The sequence below is a fragment of the Lepisosteus oculatus genome, chromosome 6, assembly GCF_040954835.1.
Source record: "Lepisosteus oculatus isolate fLepOcu1 chromosome 6, fLepOcu1.hap2, whole genome shotgun sequence".
NCBI lineage: Eukaryota > Metazoa > Chordata > Actinopteri > Semionotiformes > Lepisosteidae > Lepisosteus > Lepisosteus oculatus.
Genome location: NC_090701.1, coordinates 21,726,319 through 21,748,935, shown reverse-complemented (window position 1 = coordinate 21,748,935; position 22,617 = coordinate 21,726,319). Strand labels below are relative to the sequence as shown.

Below are 22,617 nucleotides of genomic sequence, written 5' to 3'. Positions count from 1 at the left end.
CAAGACCTGCTGACATGCTGACATTACTCCTGAGACAAGAAATTCAAAGATGACCTATTTGAATTTTTAGATGAGAGGAAAGATTCACATAAGGATACTGCTGCACTGACTACAGGCATACAGTAGGAGGAGCTGCTCTGGTATTTAGACCTGGCGAACTGCATCTCTGCACCAGTTAACAGGCATCACTAAGAACTATTCAGCTTCCACCTTCAGGAGCTCTGGGTAGAAAAGACAGAAGGATTTTTAAAATGTGATGAGTCACAGACAATGATTATCAGTGAGTTGTGGATGCAAGAAATGTTTAAGAATAGCATTGGGGAACTACTGAACCAGTACTGCAGCACAATACACATTGGAGAGTATGTGTGCAAAATTCCTAAAGATTAAAAACCAATGCACTTTTGGTTTGTTAAAAGTTAGGGCACATTTATAATATTTTGTGTTCTCATGCATACATTATTTTATAAAAAGGTTAATCAATTTGGTAAAAATGGTAAAAAATGTATTGAAAATATTTCTGATTTTTCACTCATTTCTATGTAAGGTGGCAAATGATATCATCATAAGAAATATTGATGCATACAGTTATCAGTATAGTAACACTGAGTTATACCAAAACACAAAGTAGTTATGGTCACTTTCAACACTTGGTAGTCCTGTGTCCTTTACACAATGTGAAATGTCAGATAAAAGTCACAAGTAGCTGAAGTGACATTTATACAAGCTCATTTCAGTAGTGTTTCATTCCTACCCAGAGAAGATACAATGCGTAATCTTATGAGAAGCTGTTAGTGCCACTTAAGTTGAACTTGCTGCAGAAATAAGATAGGTTAGAAGAGGTATTGTCCAGAATAAAATTATCAATGTTATGTATTTCTTAAGGAAAAATTAAGAATAAAAAACTGAAGAATGCTTGTGTGTTGTTATTTCTGGCACAGTGGATTAATATGTATGAAATAATACCCGAAGGAGGATTGTACTGTTTGTTGTATTTAATGCAGAGCTATTTCACCCACTTTCCTTTACATTTTTAAAACAGTTCACATCATTATAACTTTAACTCTGTTATACAATACACAAATAAACACAAGTCAGTACATATCATCTCTCCATGACTTCCATCGGCTTGTAACAATCCCAACATAGCTCATTTATCTCCTAACAAAACCCAGCACCAACTACATATGTTTGACCATTATACAGTATATGGCCTTGCCTTTATGAGCTACTTTTCATTGTAAAAAGTTTGATATTTCTGATGTTCCCAGGGTTTTCATATTTTATTATCCTAGGAGGCCAATGAAAAATAAGTAGGTAAATGTTCAGAATCTAATCCAACAACCTTCACTGTTACTAGAAATTCCCTGAAGGCTTCTTATGTGATGAGAAAGGACTTTTAGCATGTAGTAACTTTGGCATTATGGTTGTCTTCAGGTTTTTTGGTTACGCAAGTTATCATTGAGGTATATTTTTTTTTCTTTATAATGTCCAGCTATTTTTCTTCAGTTAGGAACAGCAGAACGTAAGAAATTAGACAGTGGACTCATACAGTTGCCACTGAGAGAGTTAACACTGCAGTCTTACAGGAATACAACCAAACCAAGGGGCACTGTTACAAGACCTGATCTTTGACCCTCCCCCATCTCTACAGTACTTCACAAATCATGTTCCTTTTACAGCATTAGAGACTAACTTGAGTCATTGTGCAGCACAGAAGGCTATTAAAATACGTTTCTAAAAAGAAAACAATTTAAAAAACTAAGAACAGTTCTTTCCATTACAACATTAGTTTATTCAGTTCAGCTAGCCGTTTATCAACACCACCCTATACTGTAGCAAACTACTGATTACATGACCCAAATAATTCAAATATTAGCATCACACAAACTGTAAATTGACCCAAATTCAGCTTCTAAATGTAAAACAATGACTATAATACTGTGAGGTGAATCTGACATCAATGTTAGCAGTGTTTGCAATTCCCCTTACCTTCCTCAGAAGGTCTGAAATGATGTACACGTTTGTAGAAATGGCGGTATTTACCTAGCAGTCCTTAAACAAGGGGGAGAGTAAACATGGAGGAAGACACTGATAAACTCAGTGTGAGTAATTTACTCAGGTTAATTAACTCCAGTGTATATCATTTGGACCACCATATTAAAGAATAAACATTGAACAGTGCCAGGGCCATTCCTAAGGAGGTCATTAAGACAATCTCCATTGGAATGGATCACAACATACAGTGCATACAGGAACAGAGAGGGAGTAAGAGAGAAATGACAAAAGAAGGGAGAAAAGAAGTGGCTGAATGATGGGAGAGCTCTGTTTTAACCAGGCTGGGTTACCAGACAGGTCGTCTGAAAGCTGAATAGTATATTGAACTATGAGCATTATTATGAAACAACTTGATGTCTTATCTATTTGAAGAAATGTTGACGTCTTATATAAGATAAGATAAGATCACTTTATTGGCCATATACAATTTCTTGCTTTAGGAATTTGTCTTAAAGTTTCTCTCCATGAGACACACAGGCAGGGAGAGAGAAGCTTGGAGTCAGAGTGCAGGGTCAGTCATTTATATGGCACCCCTGGAGCCATTGGGGTTAAGAGCCTTACTCAGGGGCCCAACAGAGTAGGATTCCTCTGCCAGCTGCTGGCTTTGAACCAGCAACCTTCCAGCCACAGGTTCAGATCCTTAGCCACAGTGCCACTGCTCAACTAAATTATGGAATCCTCTGGCTAAAAATGTCCTCTCCTATTTTAATGATACATTGTTAGTAATGGAAAATTGGTTTTGGTCTGCCATCCAATGAATGACCATGTGCTGCTAAATGTTTGCTTATTTCCTGTTTGGTATTTTGGTTATAATACACTGATTTTCATGAATCGTGAGTTTTTCAAGATATTTGAAAAAATGCACTTTACAACAAACATGAATATGAAATTAATATGAAATTTTAAATGCACATTTTATACAAATTTATTTTAAAAATGCTCAAATTCTAAAAATATCCCAAATATTAAAATTACCAATGACAAAAAGCGTGTTAGATCCAATTCTTCATTCAGTAAAATTGCTTTGTGAAACCTCTCGCTTGTATTATTTTATGAAGTCCAAAAAGTACTTGACGGGATGTTTTTCTGAATCCAAATCAAGAATTTTGGAAGCAGCAATTAGCCTGTGGAAGGCCTCGTCTTTGTTGGGACTGAAGCTGGTAATGTTGAAGGAGGAAAAGTCAAAGTCAATTTTATTTTTCATGTCTCCAACCTTGATTGAACTGATAATCCCATTTTCCTCCAAAGCCTTTAATATTACAGGAAAAGAAGGGTTTTCCAGGGCCTGAACATGCTGAAAAACAGGGCTAGATATACCTACAACATAGCCTCTGGGTTCAGGGGTCCAGATGTGTGGATGGACATCACAGGCTATCAGAAAGGTGCACAGAATAATATCAGTGCCATAGACCGTCTTGATCCAGCTAGGCAGATAACTTCCACCCAGTCGTGGGTTGATCTCGATGAGCTTGGGGCCTGTTTCAGTCAATTTCATATCGAGATTGTAGACCCCATTCTTTAGGCCACAGTGGAGGCAACACTGGTATGCAGCAATGGCTAACTGGGTCTCTTTTTCAGGGCAGAGGCAGGTGGGCATGATGTGTGATGTGTTGAAAAAGTAAGAGAGTCCGGGAGGCCCACGATCAGAGACAAATGCTGCCAAGAGCTTCCCCTGAAAGATTATCAGGTCTACGACATACCTTGGGCCACTAATGAACTCCATCAGAAATGGTTCATTTTTGAATCCCTTGTTTATCATGTGATAAGTTGTTCCTTTTAAGTCCCACTTTAGGCTCTTGAAGTGCTGCTGGCACTGCAGGGAGTTCTCCACTATTTTGACACCCATTCCACCACTGCTTTGCTCCAGCTTTACTGCTGCAGGGAAGCCCACCTGTGCCATGGCCTCTTCGAGCTCCTGTTCACTGTCCACGGGTAGGCAGGGCACTGCGTAGAGTGAGGGATTGGGGAGATGCTGCAGGCCGTGGCAAATTCCCCCCAAGTGCCGATGAGAATTACTCTTCTTTTTGGCAGTAACGAGTGCTTCAAAGCCATCACTGGGAAGACCTAGTTCTTTGCACACGAGGGACGTCAGTATAACTGTATCGCAATTAAAAGTTGTGCAGCCATCGACAATCACGTTCAAATCCCGGACCATCTTGGATATGATATGGGCATGAGACTCATCTTGCGTGTGATCGCTGAAGTCGTGATGAAGAGTTTTCCACACCAGCGCAAAAGCAGGATGGGATGAATTGCAATCCACCAAGATTATCTAAAAAAACAGAAATTAACACAGTGGAATCTTACCAGTCTTTTTTGGCCATGGGTTTCAAACTGGGAAGAACAGCGTGTGTTGATGTCTATTTACATTCAGATGCTGTAGGATATTGTTCTGTACTTGAATAATCCTGTCATACTCTGAAATCATAGTTTTGGGGTGGCAGTGGATGGATTTGGAAGCAGAAACCTGTCAACTAGGACATATCTGAAACCTTTTAAGATCCTTAAAGGGGAAAAATAATGCCAAAATGTGACAGCAGTCACTTGGGAAACTAGCTCTTGATCTAAGTCACGAGACAACGGCATATACCCGTTTTATTGAAGTTATTTTTGTCATGAAAACCTTTTACATTTATTTTTGGGAATTTCAGATAAAACTCTCGGAGAGACCAAATTAAATTTAGGTCTTTATTGGCCACCGTTTCCTTTTTGTCTTTCTAGTTTCCTAGTTTTACTTACAAAAGTTCAGGATTTGATTTCTTTTAAAAAGGAGGCTTGGGAGATGAGCAATGGTTAAAATGTTTTTCCAGGCACGCTAAAGATACAATTGCTTCGTAATGATGAAAATCCATTTCAAGATGTATATTAATGCTACAGAGATACAATAAGCTTAAGATGTAATAAATAAGATGTAAACTATTTATTATTAAATGTTCAAATAAATACCAGCAGGGATTGACTGGTAAACAGATGAAGAAGGATACTAAACCATTTGAATTCAGTTTTGTCAATATTGATGGGGTAAAGTAAGATTGTAGAACATTTCACATATTAAGAATTTTTATTTTCTATTTTTTTAAAACATGGAAGTTAACATAACTGATTTATCTCCTATTGTAGAACAGCTCAGCTCAGGCTGTTCACTAGCATTTTAAAATTATGTGTCTTCAGGTAGGAAAATTAACATGCTCTGCTTATTATTTGCACCTCTGATCTCATCGAATGAAACTAGAAACTGAGACTTTTAATCAAAACAGTGCACATGTGATTTTCTTAAAAATAAGAAACACCAGCCTAAATATCACTTATGTATGCCCTGGATACAGCAATAAGTATCTTTAATGACGTCAACATTGTATGCATCAGAATTTTGATTTTTTAACTGAGGAGAGAAACCTTACCTTGATGTGATATTTCTTGGCTGACTGAAACACTATCAGCTTATTTACATTTCCTGCTCCTATGTACAGGATGGTCTTGTCAGCGATGAAAGAGAAGTGGGCTCTGTGGCACATGGCCTGTACGAGAGGCCCGACAGTGCTGCCCCGTTGGTGGGGCTGCAGGAGCTGAGTGGCAGTGCTCTGAATTCCTCTGTGGTGAGAAGTCAGGCTCAGGAGGAAAGGGTGCAGACTGTCCTTGTGCTGTGTCAGAGCAAACTCCACACCTGAGAGAGGCATATTTACACAGAAAAGTTCAAATATCTTCACACAAAAACTTATAATGAACTATAGACCATGAAAAAGGATATGTTTTGCAATGGTCATTTACTCATTTACTAGTTTACAATAATATTGCTTACGTTTATATAGCGCTTTTCTAGACACTCCACTCAAAGCACTTTACAGGTAATGGGGACTCCCTTCCACCACCACCAATGTGCAGCATCCACCTGGATGATGCGACGGCAGCCATAGTGCGCCAGAACGCTCACCACACATCAGCTATCAGTGGGGAGGAGAGCAGAGTAATGAAGCCAATTCATAGATGGGGATTATTAGGAGGCCATGATTGGTAAGGACCAATGGAAAATTTGGCCAGGTAGCCCGTGTTACACCCCTTATTGATTACATATTGAATTAAAAAAATCTATTTTTGTATTTTTTGGCCAATTAAGTACTTGCTTTTCACAGATTTCCCCTGTTACCCAGACCTCAATATCAGAAAATAGTTTATTTAGCTTAAATAAGATATTGTATGAATATGAATTAAATATACAACAGAACTCTGGAACCTGCTGGAATGTTATCTATGGACTGAATTTTTAAACCATGTTTTAAAGTTAGCTGAATTTGTATTTTCTAAATTTACTACCGGAATATTCATACAATATCTCATTTAAACTAAATAAACTATTTTCTGATATTGAGGTCTGGGTGAAATGTGTGAAAAGCAATTACTTAATTGGCCGAAAAATACAAAATATATTTTTGTATTCAATTTGTAATTGAATTAATGACAGATATATTTTAGGCCTTTTCAAGTACTTAACTAAGATTTTATGACAATTAAAGAAAATAAGTGTAATCTTCCAGTACTTACCAAAAGATAGAAAAAACAAAGTTTTCAGAACTTTGCTAGACACAATAGCCTAAGTTTTTATTTATTTATATGCGTCATAATAAAATGTACCCAAATATTGTTGGTTCGATTTTGAACCAGTACCACTAAAGGCATTAATCTTTCAATTTGTCCAGTTGGTCAGTATGAATCTGATACTGGAAAATCATAAATGATGGTACTGGGACTACTTCAGTTAGCCTATGTTAACCATCACCAAGCTGCCCAGCTAAGAGAAGACTCCTGAGTTAAAACTGAGAATTTTTCAGAAAGATAGGTAGCTACTGTAGATAATCACAGATGAACTGGTGATTCTGGACTACAGTTTATATCAATAATATCCTACAAACTACAGAACTGAAGTTAATCTACTGGACAATAAAACAATTCTAAGGTCTTAACAGTACTGTAGGTAGATTGAGATGTTTTGTGAATTTTTAGGCTAAAAAATAATGTAAAACTGCTTTGCATCTGTAAGGTTAAAGTTAAAAAAGAAAGAGTTGAACTGCCAAGTGGCATAAAAAAATTCACCCCATTTAATATTGTATTTGTAAAAAAGAGTAAGAAATTTAACCAACTCTAAAATACTAGAGAGGAACCAAGATAGACCAGCCAAAGGTAGGAAATATTGGCAGCATACAGTGAGATGTGATGCTTTGTTCCATAAATGTTAATAAGTAAATTGAAGTATTCCACCACACAGCTGGTACAAAAGGTTTCAAAGAGAGAGCAAAGAGCAGAGGACTAAGAGAGCAGCCTTGTCTGGTTTCTCAAGTCAAATGAATTTGAGTAGGTATCACTGACCCCAATAACATTCAGAAGCATTAGGCTGGATGCACTTTACAGAGTAAAGATCAAATTGATAAATTATCTTTCTTTCATCAACCCTCTCTGAGGGTGAATTAAGGAGAGAATACACGCATCAAGCAAACGGACTAGATATGTTACATACAATTTTATCTGTGTTTAGAAGAGATAGGCGATAGTTCGAGTATTTTATCGGGTCCTTTTTCTGATCTCAGTGAAAAACATGGAATAATTAGCTGGGGAAGTTATGCTTAAGATTTACAATGCGCTAGTAAGACCTCGCTTAAAGCTCATGTTCTGTTTGCCTCACTATATCACATTATAAAATGTATGTTTTATATCTTTGTCTCAGGAGATTATCAGACAGTTTAGGATAAAGGGGGGTTAATGTTTCAGTCAGGGAAAGAACTAAATCTCTTCAATTAAGAACAAAGGAGATTGAAAGGAGATTTAATTCAAAGATAAAAGATCCTATGAGGTTTTGATAGCATCAAGTTGAGAAACAAGGATTTGGTGTCAAACTGGAAACTAAAAGGGGATTTATTTCAGAAGAATACTAGGAAATACTTCTTTACAAGAACTGAAGATATCTGCAAACCTCAGGCTTTCCAGCCAAATACTTGAGGCCCAGGATCTGAACTCTTGTAAGAAATGGCTGGAAACGTTTAAGTCTCATTAGCTCCTAAATTACTAAATGAGAAAATCTGGCATGCATCATTTCTTATGTCCCTGTGTTCTGCCTATCCTTAGCGTATAAGGTCACTAAAGAGCAGTACCTATGAAATCAATCTGAGCAGTAGTCCCTCCCCTCTCTTCACTGGAGAGCTGGGACTGGTAGTCCATGATGCCTTGCATGGCTGCCTCGGCCCACTGCTTCAGGAGCTGCTGAAGTTCTGTGAGGTAGTCCTGCTTTGTGAAGCCCCAGTCCTGAAGTGTCACTTCCAGAGACTGCAACACTGTGGGGCTGCTTCTAATCGGAGCTTCTGTCCTGTTCACCCAGCACACTACCTGAAATGCAGACAAGCAACATTAGCACTGATGTCCAAAGCAGTGATACTTCCCCAGAGATCCTGCAGGATTTAAATTGTAAGATAAATATCTTCAAAAGATAATGGCATGGAAAAATTATTACTTCTCTTTAGATAAGGTAGGAAACTGGATGCTGGTGTTTCTTTCCAGATGTATCTTGATACAGATCATCTGAACAGTTTTTCATGGGGTGAAATTATACAGTTATCTTTACACACATATGGGGAACTTATTTGTTAAAATAACAGACCCCATAATTTGATAATTATCTAATATTATTCTACTTGGGTTCAACATCTACTGACAACCACCTGACTACAATATATTTTATTTGCACTGTACCTGCATCAACTGAGGCTGATCATCAGCAGAACGGCAAACTGTGGCTCTGATGTGGAGATCAAGCTTTCTTCTTGAAACCTCTGGCTCTGAATAAATATACAGTATACAGGCAGCTATAATAAATGTTTAAAACATATTAATTCATATCCATGTAGTTTCACTACCCTGTGCTTTACTGTTCATCATAACTTAATCAGAGAATGTCTGATTTCATTATCAACACCAGAAAACCAAGCCCGAGGTGTAAGAAGAATGTCAACTTTCATTTTTTAAAGTGAAAATTTTGACTGAATAGGAAATAATTATCATTATTTCCCTTAACCGTGTGACCCTTAACCATGTGGGTCATCAAACAAAATGTGAGTTCACATGTTTCAGTTCTAAATAGTGGAAACAATATCTTGATTTTCAGTGAAATTGTGTATATACCTATGTTTCATGTTAGTCCCCGTACATTAACTTTAAATAGTAGCAGGAAATGGTGTAAGTCTTAAATACATTCAGTCATTTATTTATTTATTGTATTATTAATGTGCTAATAAGCATTCCATTGTCTGTCCTTCCTCATTATATTGTTGTCGTACAATGGCACAAAACATTCTTGTGAACACAATACCCTGTGTCTTTCCTTATGCACTGTGGTACTAGAATTCTCTTGACGAACATTTTATGTGTAAACTGGTGTCACTAACATTGTGCAGTAAAAGACAAAGTAATGTTTCATAGGAATGACAATGCCCAAGATCGAAGCATAATGAACTATTATGGAGCTGATATTTGGCTTAACCTGCTTGGCTGAGGGCTGACCTCCTGCCCATAGGACGAGGAGGCCAGAACTCCCAAAAAGAACCAAGCGGGACCCCAAGCCACCAATGCAGAATTTGGAGGAGCCTGAAGAAGGTGTGGTCTTTGACGTACAGATTTTTGCAGCAGTAGGGTGGTCGGAGTGACTGTCTGCGTTCTGTATAAGTTTACTGTAGAGAAGTTGGCTTCTGTTGGCATAGGCGAGTTGCTTATTATACTGTAGGTACGTGTTGAGGTGTTGACGGAAGGGAATTCAAATGAACACGGGGTGTAAATGATGAGAAACCATGTAGACTCTTTGTAGATGGGAAAGGAAATTGCTGCTATTATTAGATTGGGTTAGTGGTGGTGATGTTATCTGGATGGATACGGGCCCATGTTTGTGATTTTGTCCCCCAAAAGCAGCAATGGAAATTGGAGACTCCTGCACTTGATTCGCACAGTGATCAGGAGGAGAGATGGAGGTAGACAGTAGCGACTTGGCCTTTTATAGCTGTTATAAGTTTGATGAGGGTTTCCTAGACGGACGGAGTAGCCGGCTCGAAGGAAATGCGGAGGCTTGTAGACCTTATGGCAAGTAACACCTTTGCTATCTGACGATAAATTAAGTGTAAGGAACTAACTGCTGCAGCTCTTGTGGACTCTGGAACTGGATAGCGAACACTGATGGCCTAATGACAGATCCATGTGGGCACTGTGGAGAGAAAAACAAAAATTCCCGTTGGGAGAAAATCAACCTCTGGGGGTCCCGGCCCAATGGATGCCCCCCCTCAGGGCAGCTAGGCATTTTTTGGATAGCTCCAGACTCTGGCTGTAGTACTGTAACTCATGGAATTTACATGTGTGGATATTACGTGAAGTGAGAGCAGTATTGGATCCAAGGAGTAGCGGTGTAGAGTGGGTTGAATGACCACGGTGCTCAATTGGATGTTGGGGATAGGGGCTTGTGTCAAGGGGTGATCGTTGAGTAGGCAGAGGTAGGAGGCTGGGTGGACCCAGAAACGAGAGGTGGCGACAGCAAGAGGATGAGAGGAGGAGGAGCATCCGGAGGATGAGAGGGAGAAAAATGGGCCCGGGGCCGGATCGGATGCCGGGGATAAAAACATGCATAGGACAGGGGAATGAGGTGAGGGACTTACCTGTATGGATGTAGAGGGGGGTGGCTTTGGTAGCTACAGAGGACAGAAGGGATGAGACTGAGGCTGAATTGGGGAAGGGGGATAAAGAGGCGACGAGAAGGGGATGCGAAACATAGAGCGGTTGGCAAGAGAAATGAACTGGATACGTGGGGATGGGGAAGCGAACGAAGCAGGAGCAATGTGGACATGGGGGAGAGATAAAGGACAGGGATGTAATGGGGACATGGGATGAAGGACTTACCTTAATGAGCTGGACTTAAAGGACTTACCTTAATGAGGTGGTACCAGTGGAAGAAAGGGCGAGAGAAAAAACACAAAGTCGGGACAGAGATGCAAGACATGGGACTTACCTGTATGGACATTAAATAGGTGAAGCCAAAGTAGCAGGGCTGACACGTGAGAGCTACAGACTGGGCCGGAAGTAGGACACCGGACAGACCCGGGGCTGGGGAGATGGCCGCAGTAGCAGAAGAGACAAAACGAATAGATCCAGGGCCAAATTGAACTCCGGGGATAGGGAAAATGAGACATGAATTTTGAAAACGCACACTTCCAAGACGAAGACCTGACTCCGTGAGCAGTGCTGTCTGAGCCTGGGAAATATGCAGTCACACGGCAGCCTGGAATGTGTTTTTTTTTAATAAAACGGAACACCAGGGGATCAAGACACAACGAGACAAGGACGTGAGACATAAGGGCTAGATTGGACGGAAACATGAATAAGACAGGGACGCAAGATGCAGGACAACTGCTGCCTGGGCCAGAGGTAGGACACTGGATAGGCCCAGTGCCAAGGAGTTGGCCGCCGTAGCACCAGAGACGGGAACCAGGGGCTAAATTGAACACTGGTCCAGGGACACGAGACGGGACAACTGCTGGCTGGGCTGGAAGTAGGACACCGGACAGACCTGGGGCCCAGGAGATGGCTGCAGATGCAAAAGTCGCACGCGAGGGAGAGGGATATCAAATTGGTATTTATAGCGTTTTGTGGAGGAAGGATGAAGGGAGTGATTGCTGATTAATGACGGCTGGGAACGATTGAACGTGGTTGTTGTCATCCCTCCCAAACTTTTGTTATATAAACTCCATATATCATATAGCAGATTATAAAATACTGTATATAATATATAAGCTATGCAGCTGAAGGGATTTGTATTATAAAATGCTTTTGCAATGTAGTGTGGCAGGTTGCCCCTTGAAACCACAGACCTGCCACTAGAAAGGTCATCACAAAGGACCACTTGCAAGGTAGCCTCATATGAGATAAGATCACTTTATTGGTCATATACAATTTCTTGTATTAGGAATTTGCCTTTTCACTTATCCCAGCTTGCTCTCCATGAGACACACAGACAGGGAGAGAAACTTGGAGTCAGAGAGCAGGGTCAGCCATATGGTGCCCCTGAAGCAGTTGGGGTTAAGGGCCTTACCCAGGGGCCCAATGGAGTAGGATTCCTCTGCCGGCTTCAGGATTTGAACCGCCAACCTTACACCCACAGGAGCAGATCCTTAGCCTCCATGGGTGTGTATTAGTCACTATTTTCAGTATATTATTCAGTAATGGGTTGGAATAAACATTCTCATCTGTCTGTAATTAGGGGGTTGACTTTAGTATAGAAGGGTGTCCAACTGCAACAGCTGCCGTTTGGAAGAAATCAGGGTGTGAGCTAGGAAACAATGGTGGTACAGCAGGTGTGTAATTTTGTGGTAAGACAGTTATTTCTGAATAACGAGTTTTATTTCTTTTAGAGTATTTTATTTGTGAGTTTTGTGCAAAGCCTTTAAATAAATAAACCCAGGACCCACACTACCAAAAGTAGTTGTTAAAATTATTTTATTGGCCATATGGTTGTGCTCTTCCTTGAACTTTATGTTAACAGTTTTTCACCTGTATATTGGTCTTTCCTCTTTATGTTTGCACTGCTCCTACTATTATGTATTGTTCTCTTAATTATGTTGGAGAGCCGAGCTTTTACCTTTGAAGATGACACTTTGCTGCAGCTTCCAGGGCTTCAGCGGCTGGACTGAGTCGTAAGACGCTGTGATGAGGATGGACTCTCCCTGCTGGATCCTGGGTAGGAGACCTAGTGCTGCTTGAAGGATTTCTTCTCCTGCGCTCTTTTGGTGAACTGTCACGTTGTCACGGAAACACCATTTTGCCCCAGAAGGTTGGACCATCACCTGTGGAGTCAAGAAACAGAATTAGGGTTTCTCAAAATTCTGGGCTCCCTTTACTCTTCAATCCTACAGTGTAGCCCCTCTTTCCAATTTTTCAGCATCATAAAGCTCTACAGCTTATTAGAGACATTGTTTTACAGAAATAGGAATCTGAAGTGTAAAAATGCAAATCCTAAAATTAAATGTTGGGTTTTTCTTTTCTGAAACAGAAAAGGAAGTGTTTGTCATGTAAAGGGTAAAACTCAGGAAAAAGTCAATCTGTTTAAAAAGAAATGCAATCACGTTGCAGTAAACTGGTCATTTTTGTAACATACATCATAAACTACCTTTTCTATATTTGTTCTTTTTTGGAAAACACATAGTTGTCTGTCAGCTTCATATTAAAAACCGATTTGAAATGCAAACTTGTATTTCATCGGACTAAAGAAAATCTGCCAGTTTATCTCTGAATCTTATACCAAGACTAAGTTTTATTGCGAACCCTGTTTACTCAGAAAATACACTTGCTTTGTGGCAGCTCTCAAGGTCAGGATGGTGCAGAAACTCTTCAACAGCCCCCAGCATGGCTTTCTGCAGCTCTTCTTTCTCCTGAGCAGAAACCACGGTCACCTGGGTGTTCGGGGGCAAGGATTTAAGGTTGGGGCGAAAAGCAAAGGCCAGGGTTGGTGGTACTTTAATGCCTCTCTGAGCCACCAGCTGTCTAGTCAGAAGTACATCCTCAACCACTCTGGTGAGCTCGGGAGAACCGCAGGTTGGACAGTCCAGATCCTCTTGCGTTATGGTGCCCAGAACTTGCCCATTTTCAGCCTCGTGTGGCATGCTGTGGTCACCCAGGGAGCTCAGGAAATAGCTGGCACATCGGGGAGGCTGGAAGGTGTCCAGGTTAGTGCAGCCCCCTGACCAAAAGGTGACGGCTTTGTGGATGAGGAGAGAGAAAAGCCCTGGGTGCTTTTGGGAAGGAGCCTTGGAGAGCCAAGAGGAGGACAAGCAGAGCATCACATGACCTGGGGTGACAGCAGAGCAGGAAAACGGAAATTATCAGCATTGATTCTTGTCAGCAACATTACTCCTAGGACCAACCCATGAAACATTACTCATCATAATGAGAACACTATAGGGCTTAACCAAGTCTAAGTCTAATGTTTAATGTGTAAGTTTTACTAAGTCTATTTGAAATGAGGTTCGCTTTCAATCAGAGAATTCCCATTAACCAAGAATTCATCCTTTCAGATGATAAAGAGATTGATGTGAAGCATTTTTCAAACTGGCCCCAAATGTGTGACACTAATTTGCTTTTGCAGAAGGTAAAACAGTCTCTTCAATAATGTACATTAATATTACATTTGCATACACTTGGTTCTTCTCTTAACTTGACAATTTTATTATGGCATGGGATATCCCCTGTACTGCTGCTACTCCCCACTTGTGTCCCAGAAGGCTCTGTGCTACTCCCAGGACCACTCACAATTTTCATACCACTTCTATGCAGATAACACTCAGATTGTATTCTCGTTTCCTCGTTACTCTTGTCTATTCCCATATGAAAAACCTGCCTCTCAACCTAAGCATTCATTTCTGTGCACTATAAATGTACAACCCAAGTTAGTAATAACTCATGCATATATTAAAATGTTACCTTTATTAAAAAAGGTTGTGATGAAAAGCTAAATTTAGCTTTAACAGATGTCTTGGTAAAACTGATGGCTGGATTGTAGCTGAATCAGTGACGAGCTTTATTTCTAGACACCAGAGTAAGCAATGGGCATTGATGCTGAAGGAATTCAAAGACATCAACAAAACATACCGGGACATCGCCTGCCTCCCTCCAGCAGAATAGGAAGATATTTGTCAGGTGAGGCCAGAACACAGATAGTCATGTTAGGATCAGTCAAATCTGCAGAAAGAAACAGTTCTATTAGTAATGTACCAAGCAGCATAAATGATTTAATAACCTTATTTAGAGATGAAACAGGGGTGGAAAAACATCAAATTAACCTTTGGCCCCACTGAAATGTCTTTGCTTCCATAAAGCTTAAAAAAAGGGAAATAACTTTTTTCACTGGAGGAAAAAGTTTAAGTTTTGAAAGTTGTCCAGAGTGTGCTTCGACCCAATCTAATGGCATTGCTAATAGGTTTCCATAAATCTTATCTTTGCTGTTGTTGAGAGAGAAATAAACAAAAGGTCCACTTTTTGAATGCTTTTTGAATGCTTCTTCTGTAACAATGCATAGCAATACCGCATTAAATTTAAGTAATTGCACTGCTTGCTCTTTGCAGTACTTCACTCAGATTGCTCCAGCAAAATAACCGGTATACAAATTAAGGCGGCTTGGATGGAAGTATCAGCCAAATAAATTATTATTAATAAATTAAAAGCAGAATCACAGGGTAGTGAGTCCATGGATGAGCACTGATATCACAAGGAGTACCTATTAGAAATAGAAAAGTTTGACTATTTCTAGACACCTTCAGAACCACTTTGCCAAAGAGCAGTGGTTCGGACCCACCTGCTCTTGGTGTAGCTGTGCGGTCTCTGGTTTCAGGAAGCCCCAGTTCCAGTAGTATCTGCTGTAGAGAGCTGGAATACTCTGACAGCCCCTCCTCCTGTAGGGCTGGGTCACTCTCCTCCCAGTGAACATGCGGACCGTCTCCTTCATTATAGCTCTGGCAGCCCACCTCATTCTCACATACTGCTTCAGGTGCCTTCAGTGTGTCCTTATTCCTCTGCATCTCTGATGGACCTTGTCAAGTGAGGCCTGCAGCACAAGTTGTTCAAAACACAATTTTAGCATCACCAGTGCTGTGAGCTGCAGATTACTCATTTTATTTTTTAAGAAGCAATGCTTTTCTTAAATGGCTCAAGATTGATATATATTTAAGGCTCTTAAATTCCTGCATTGCCTGATCTTTTAATGGTTGCACTATCTATTCTCTTAGATTCCCCACAGTGGGTAATGGAAGAAGCTTGATGATACATATCTAAAATTCGCCACCAGTTCGCTACGTTTGGCTGTATTTTACCAATGTACTTTTAATACAATATATCACAGGGAACATTTGTAAAGGCAGGTCTGTGCAGCGACAGAAGTCAGCATATGTACGGGCAGGACAACTAGCTCACAATTAGAGTTCAGATTTCCAAGAAGTCAGTCTTATTTCCTTGAGAAACTACCCATTAAGTCTTAAAAGAAAGACGTACATTTAAAATACATTTTAATCAACTTAAATGTATTTGTCTTAATTCATCCCCATATCTCTGAGTCCTCAATCTCTTACAGGAATGGCATTCATTATCAGAAATACAAACGTCAATTTATTTAACACTTCATGCTGAAAAGTACAGTAGAAAGAAGAAATACAATATGACGAATCAGAAGAAAGCTCAACAGCTGAAACTTTATGGTTGTTCTTTCTTCATGAATGAACCTTTAAGTTCCTTTGCAGTCAATGCATGTTGACACAGCTGTCCATTTATTATCAGAAATATGCTTGTTCCTGGTAAGGGACACAGTATCATGATTGTAATCCCTCCCCCTTAAGGGTGCTCCGGCTCTTTCACACAATCACAAACAAATGACTATTTTAAAGGAAATATGACTTGACAGTATTTTTTCAGAAGATATACTTTATTAATATTTAATATAGTGTTCCAGCCCTTCCCTACAAAAGCTAGATGCTCCCACCATTTCTGACTCTGCATTGAAAGATGAACGCCCGGAGGCCCGCCTACCACCAAGTTGCCCTACGCCTGTGTCTTTTGGGCATTGGCCTCCTATCGGCATCCTGAACCAGCCGACTCTGGGGCTTGGAACGCCTGGCCCCGTTACCCCTTTTTTATCTCCCCAGCCCTTCACCAAATTCTGCTCCGGTTTTTAACTTTTGTCCTCTACATCTTGTACTGGATTACCCGGCTTTGGACTTTTGCTTACTCTGGATCTCCTTACAGACTCCCTCTGGATTGTCGCATGGACCCCCCCCCCCCGAGCACCAGCGCACAGGTCAACACACCCCCCTGTTCTTCTACCAGCCCTGACCCTAGGCTACTTCCCCCTGTGTTTGTTTCACTCCCTTCCAGATTCTGCTGTCTGCATAGGGTCCTGAATGACGCAGCGTGATACACAGCAGCCCAGAGCCTATTCTGGCTCCACAGTGCTCAAGGTGGGACTATACAGTAGAACAGTCCACTGTAAGGCAAAAACTGGCACACAACCACTCAGGGACAATTTAAAGACACCTGTTAGACACCTGGCAGCCTTTTTTTGGAATGTGGGAAGAAAACTGAGCATTTGGTGAAAACCTGGTGATGATTTGTCTGGAAGTCAGGAAATGAGCCCTGTGAAGCAGAAGTCTTAAAAAAAAAGAGATGTAAAAAATGTATCGTGTTACTTCTTAAGAGGTTTCTGGCTGAGCAAGCAGAAATCTCTTTCCATCACTCTCTGTACCTCATAACATAATATTCTGCCACAAAATACTGTGGGTTCAGTTCCAGGAAGCATTGGGCAGCGCAATTGTTTATTTGTTGATTGAAATCGGAGGTTTGTGTTTTCACTGTTGTCTGTAAATAATTATGCATTTCTTTACAGTCATGACACTTGTTGATGAGGCAACGGTCAAGACCTGCTGTGCAAAAGCAGAGCATTTTTTTATGATTTTTTATTTTAACTACAAACCTTGGAACCACCCTGGATTCTTAGGATTTCACCTGTACGAGGAATGTGCAGAGGTCTCCAGCTGGCCAGCGTGACCTGCAGATCTTCACACAAGGCTTAGTTCCTGACTGAGCAAATAGCAAATCGGTCACACTCCTAACATTTCTAAACTACAAACTGATTTTTGAATTTTCCGTTGGATACCAACTTTTTAAAAAGGCATTTGACACCTTTCATTCAATATCTTTATTCGTCAGCTCAATTTTTTGTGAGATTTTCCTGTAGTGTAAATGCTTTACTTTTTGTACCCTTTTTGTCAACCTCATCAACCCTTGACAGAACCCGGCTTTTTCAATGACCAGCAGTTTATGGATGCTGTTTTCTATAAGACATTCATGGTATTAGTATTTTTGTTGTTGTATTACAGCTGAATTTAAAACATTAATTTAATATTATTCTAGAAGTCAAAATTCACTCTCCCACCCCCAGCACAGAGACCTTATACAGATACAGCTACCCTTCACACAATTACACATATAACTATTCTCATTTATACAGCACAGTGAGATTTGTATTCAATATAAACACTGGGCTTTCACATCGTCAGACTACTCGTTTAAGAAAGAAGTCACCAAAATTACACCAATATTACATCTGAAATGTAAGCTGTAAATTGGGCAATGTCTTGCAAAAACCCCCAAACATAAATAATAAGCTCATCACAGCAATATATAACAAAATTCACAAGAATGCATAGATATCTAGTGATTAAATGATCTTCGCATTTAACTAATCTATTTTTTGACAACTTGATTTTTTGCACTAGCAAAATAAAAGGCTAAGGTAACTTCTCTGGTCTACTAAATAACAAAATTATATAAAAATAACATTATGCAACATTGTGCATAATGTTTTTTTAAGCAGTGAAGAATATTTTATTGCAGGTATCATGTAAAGAATGATAATTAGGTGGTCTTCACAGTCTGGGACTAGACCAGGAGTTACTGTACAAAGCATTTTGCTGTCAAGTTTCAAAATCATACTCACTGTCGAGAGCTGGTGACGTCTCTTTTTCACTACTGGGACTGCTTCCTTTATCACACGGTTTTAAACGTATCGATGAAAACACAAATTATGCATAACCAAATGAGTTTAGGAGGGCTGCATCCAGTAGCTTCAGTTGTTTAAATGACATAGGCAGGGCATTCCAAACTTACAGTAATTCCAGCTTGTACATGAAGATTCTAACAGAGTCTCGTGGAATTTTATCAAAGAAGAGCCAGGAGAGGTATTCTCATTCACTCAGTAAGGTCTTTATTCATATTGCAATATGGGAGCCCTGCTGTCACTCTGGATAGTGCGTCAGAGACTCAATTGTTACAAGCAGTCCAGGGTTTTTATAAGATGTTCTGCTGTAAAAAAGCTCAGTGCTTTGTCCCTTCTAACACTTACCCTTTCCCTAAAACAAAACAGATTACATCATAAAAATGAAAGAAGAAGCACCACTAGATTTGTTTTCAAAGCTTATCAGTTACTTATCAGTTATCAGCTAATCTAATGACCCAGACAGCATATATTGTTTTGGTACATTGTCTTCTAAAGTAACCTAAACAGTATGTACTTTGTTGACATACTGTTTTCTAAAAATCTACCTGTAGCACAGCAGTTACATCCTTGAAATATATTTTCTAAAAGCACCAATATATTTTTTGCAAAGCTCTCTACATTTTAAGAATCAATTTACTTATTAGATTTCCATTTCAAGAGCTAGTGCACATAATGTATGTTTTAATAAACAGACTTTTCAAGCCACTTGGACAGGTGTCCAAGACACTTTTTCCTGAAACTTAGTTGCATTTCAAGATCATGCAATCCCAGCTTTCATTTTCATGTACTTTTTTATTTAATGAACCTGGTCCTTACATTTAAATGCACTGTAGCAACTATTAATTCACTTAGAATTTAGTGTTATTAAAGATTTCTAATAATCTTGGCATGCCTTGATCAAGCAGTCATTTGCTGTCTGTGGATGGAACAGGATTTTGGCTAAAGAGGCCCCTCTGATAAAAGAGATCATAAAGCTGTATTAAACTGAACAATGTTATCACATACTGTATAGAACAGACGGACTCCAGCCAGTCTCCAGGCTGATTTCTTCTTGAAATCACAGGTCAAAGGTTGCTATTCATCACCTAAAGGAAGATGCACCAATAAGTGATCAACAGAGTGGATATCAGAACCAAACCAGATGGCATTTCAGCCATTCACCAACTTGTGATGTCATCCATAAACTAGAACCCAAATCATTCTGGCAAGAGCTTCTTTTCAATGCTAAAACCGGTGGAGGGCAATCTTTGCAGACGATAGTACTCAATGGTCAGTCTGCAAAGGTTATGGAGAGTTTAAAATATCTGGGAACACATATTGATCAGAGGCTGAGTTACACTGATAATACAGAAAACATTTTTAAGAAAGCAAATCGGAGGCTGTTTTTAATTCAAAATCTCAAAAACTTTAATGTTAGTCAAAATGTCCTATAGAAGGCATATAAAAGCCTTGCTGAGAGCATCCTGGCATTTAACATGACAGTTTGGTATGGAAACATGGGGTTGAAAAACAAAACCAAACTGTCCAGTATTGTGGCAGAAAAAATAATTGGGAAATAGCAGCCCCAACTATTCAACTACTCAACTTGATCAACTACTCAATGAATGTATGAACTTTACATGTAGTCCCACCACTACCTATTTATTTATCTATTTATTTAGGTATCACATATTGTTGTTGTGATTTAATGTGATTTTATGTGACACTTTTGTTTCACTTGTGTGTTTTGTATTTCTGATGGAGAAGCCAAAGACAAATTTCCACAGCAGTGGACAATAATCTTTAAATCTAACTTTCAATCTAACTGGCAATCTGAATTTTCCAACTGCAAGCTGTCTGACTTAAACTTTTCTTCAAGAAGCTGTAGCGGCAATACTTGTTAATAAGACAGAATTAAGTGTTGCTGTGCTTTCCCAAATGAGGCCTCATCTCTCTGTTCATCTCTGTGGTGCAGCCACAGAGAAACTATTCAAGCAGGCTGATTTAAAGATGTTTTCTTTTGATAAGGGACAGCTCCCAAATGGGGATGCACTTAGCTAAGCCTGGCTATCATGATCAATGGTCATCCATTGGCGCCTATCTGTCTAGGGAGTGCCAGATGGACATCTGGACTGCATTCCTAAGTGTCAGTAGTAAGTGGCTCATATCTCACCTTGTTCAACCAATCACGGACTGGTAGGGCCGAGTAACCCACGTGGGACTCTGATGCCCAGGAAACTTTCAGCCAATGAACGAGCTGAAGTTCCTCCAGGTAAAAACAGGCAACACAGAGGGCCTGAGAGACTTTTTCAGACAATTCTAAAGGGAATTCAAAGGAGAATTCCAGGGCAGGATGGCCCAGGAGCAGAAGGCGCCCAAGGGCAGGACATTCTCGCAGCGCGCCTCCTGACCATCCTGAGACTCAGCCCGGACAACCACGGAACGGCCAGTGTGTCCGAGTGCCAGAACTTTCCTCTGTTCTAAGAGTCTAGAGCGGAGGTTGCCAGAGAGTAACCAGAGGATCCACCCGAGGTTAGCATCAGCAGCAAGCCTCGTGAACAGGTCGGAACTGTGGACAGCTGAATCACTATTCAGAACTAGCGCTTCATCAGGAATGAACTGTCATCTTCCTGACCTGCTGGGACCCACAGTCATCTTTTCTCCTGTGGACAAACTGCGCTAGTTAAAGCCAACACTAACTAGCAGGTCAGTGAGCATCAGCAGCGCACCGTCGCAAGCCGCACAGCACAGCCTGGCACGGAGCCAGAGAGCCCGCAGGAGATCTGAATCACCAGAGATTGGATGAGTATTCAACTTCAATGCATTACAGCTCGAAAATTCAATTGTTATCCCAACCAGTTGATATCAATTTAATTCCTAAGTTATGTACTTGTTTTGAGTATCCAATGTAGAAGTTGTAACCAAGTTTATTTACGAAACGGTCTAAATGAATGATATACTGAATGTATGTCCTCTTGATATGTGTAACACTTTGTAACTGATTGAATATATATCTTTTGTATTCTGATAACCCTCTCGATAAGATCTGTTAGATTTACATGCATATTCTATGTATTAATAAATGTATCCTCATGTATTAGTACCTGTGTGTGTGCGTTGTTTGAGTTATATCGCATCAAGAATCAATTTTGTGATTTACTGCTACAATTAATAACTGTCCCAGTAAATGTCCAAACCCTACAGAACTGGTGCCTTCAGAGACCACACTACAAAGCCATGCCAGGAGAGTGAGTCAGTAAAGTGCAGAATTCTGTCCAAGATATTCTTCTTGAAACAGATGAATCTTGAGCTTATGAACCCACTGTTATTTGTGCCTGATCACCAAAATTAGACAGTTGGACTCCTTTTTGTCAACATCCAGAATATCCTAGAATATTCTGAGCAAAGCTACTGTATATCCAAGGTGAGCTGAGTTCCCATTTTGACTAACTTGTATCTCAAGAAGACAAACTGCAAGATGCTACTTTGGCAGAGGTACAGCAGCAGCCTAACCAACGCAAGCTGCTAGGTAACGCCAGGCAAAACTTTCTCTCTCTTCTCTGTCTGTATCAGGACCCTCCCAGCAGAGAGAACCTGATACGGAAACCCAGCCAGCTTTATTTACCAGATCAAAGTTTAAACTCATCAAGGACATTTGGCCAACAGATTGTTGAGTATTATTTCATTATTAACATCCTAATTCTCAAGATCTGAACTGTTACCCCAAACACATTTGATGTTTAGTTCACAATAGTAAATGCAGACTAGTGTCTGAGAATATAAATGTGATTTAACTATATGAGACTGATAGAACGTAGAATGTGACACAATTTAGTCAAAGCGTTTTTTAACTTTTAAGTTATTAACTCTGATCTTTGTAATCCCTGAGTGAATGAAACATTAAAGTACAAAGAATTTGTTTCTTGCAGTAGCTCTTAAAAATCTGGTTTTATGCCTTGGCTCTTATA

General features: G+C 40.0%; 1 protein-coding gene across 1 annotated transcript; it reads right to left on the bottom strand.

Moving 5' to 3' along the window:
* Nucleotides 1-2,985: 2,985 nt before the first annotated feature.
* LOC138216050 (carnosine synthase 1-like) lies at nt 2,986-18,910 on the bottom strand. The gene is made up of 9 exons (XM_069190827.1): nt 18,611-18,910; nt 15,422-15,670; nt 14,719-14,808; nt 13,422-13,918; nt 12,713-12,917; nt 8,794-8,879; nt 8,199-8,430; nt 5,460-5,722; nt 2,986-4,330 (listed from the first exon to the last, which is right to left on the bottom strand). Exons 2-9 carry the CDS (start codon nt 15,642-15,644, stop codon nt 3,104-3,106), a joined length of 2,823 nt encoding a protein of 940 aa, XP_069046928.1. The 5' UTR covers nt 15,645-15,670; nt 18,611-18,910; the 3' UTR covers nt 2,986-3,103.
* Nucleotides 18,911-22,617: the final 3,707 nt, after the last annotated feature.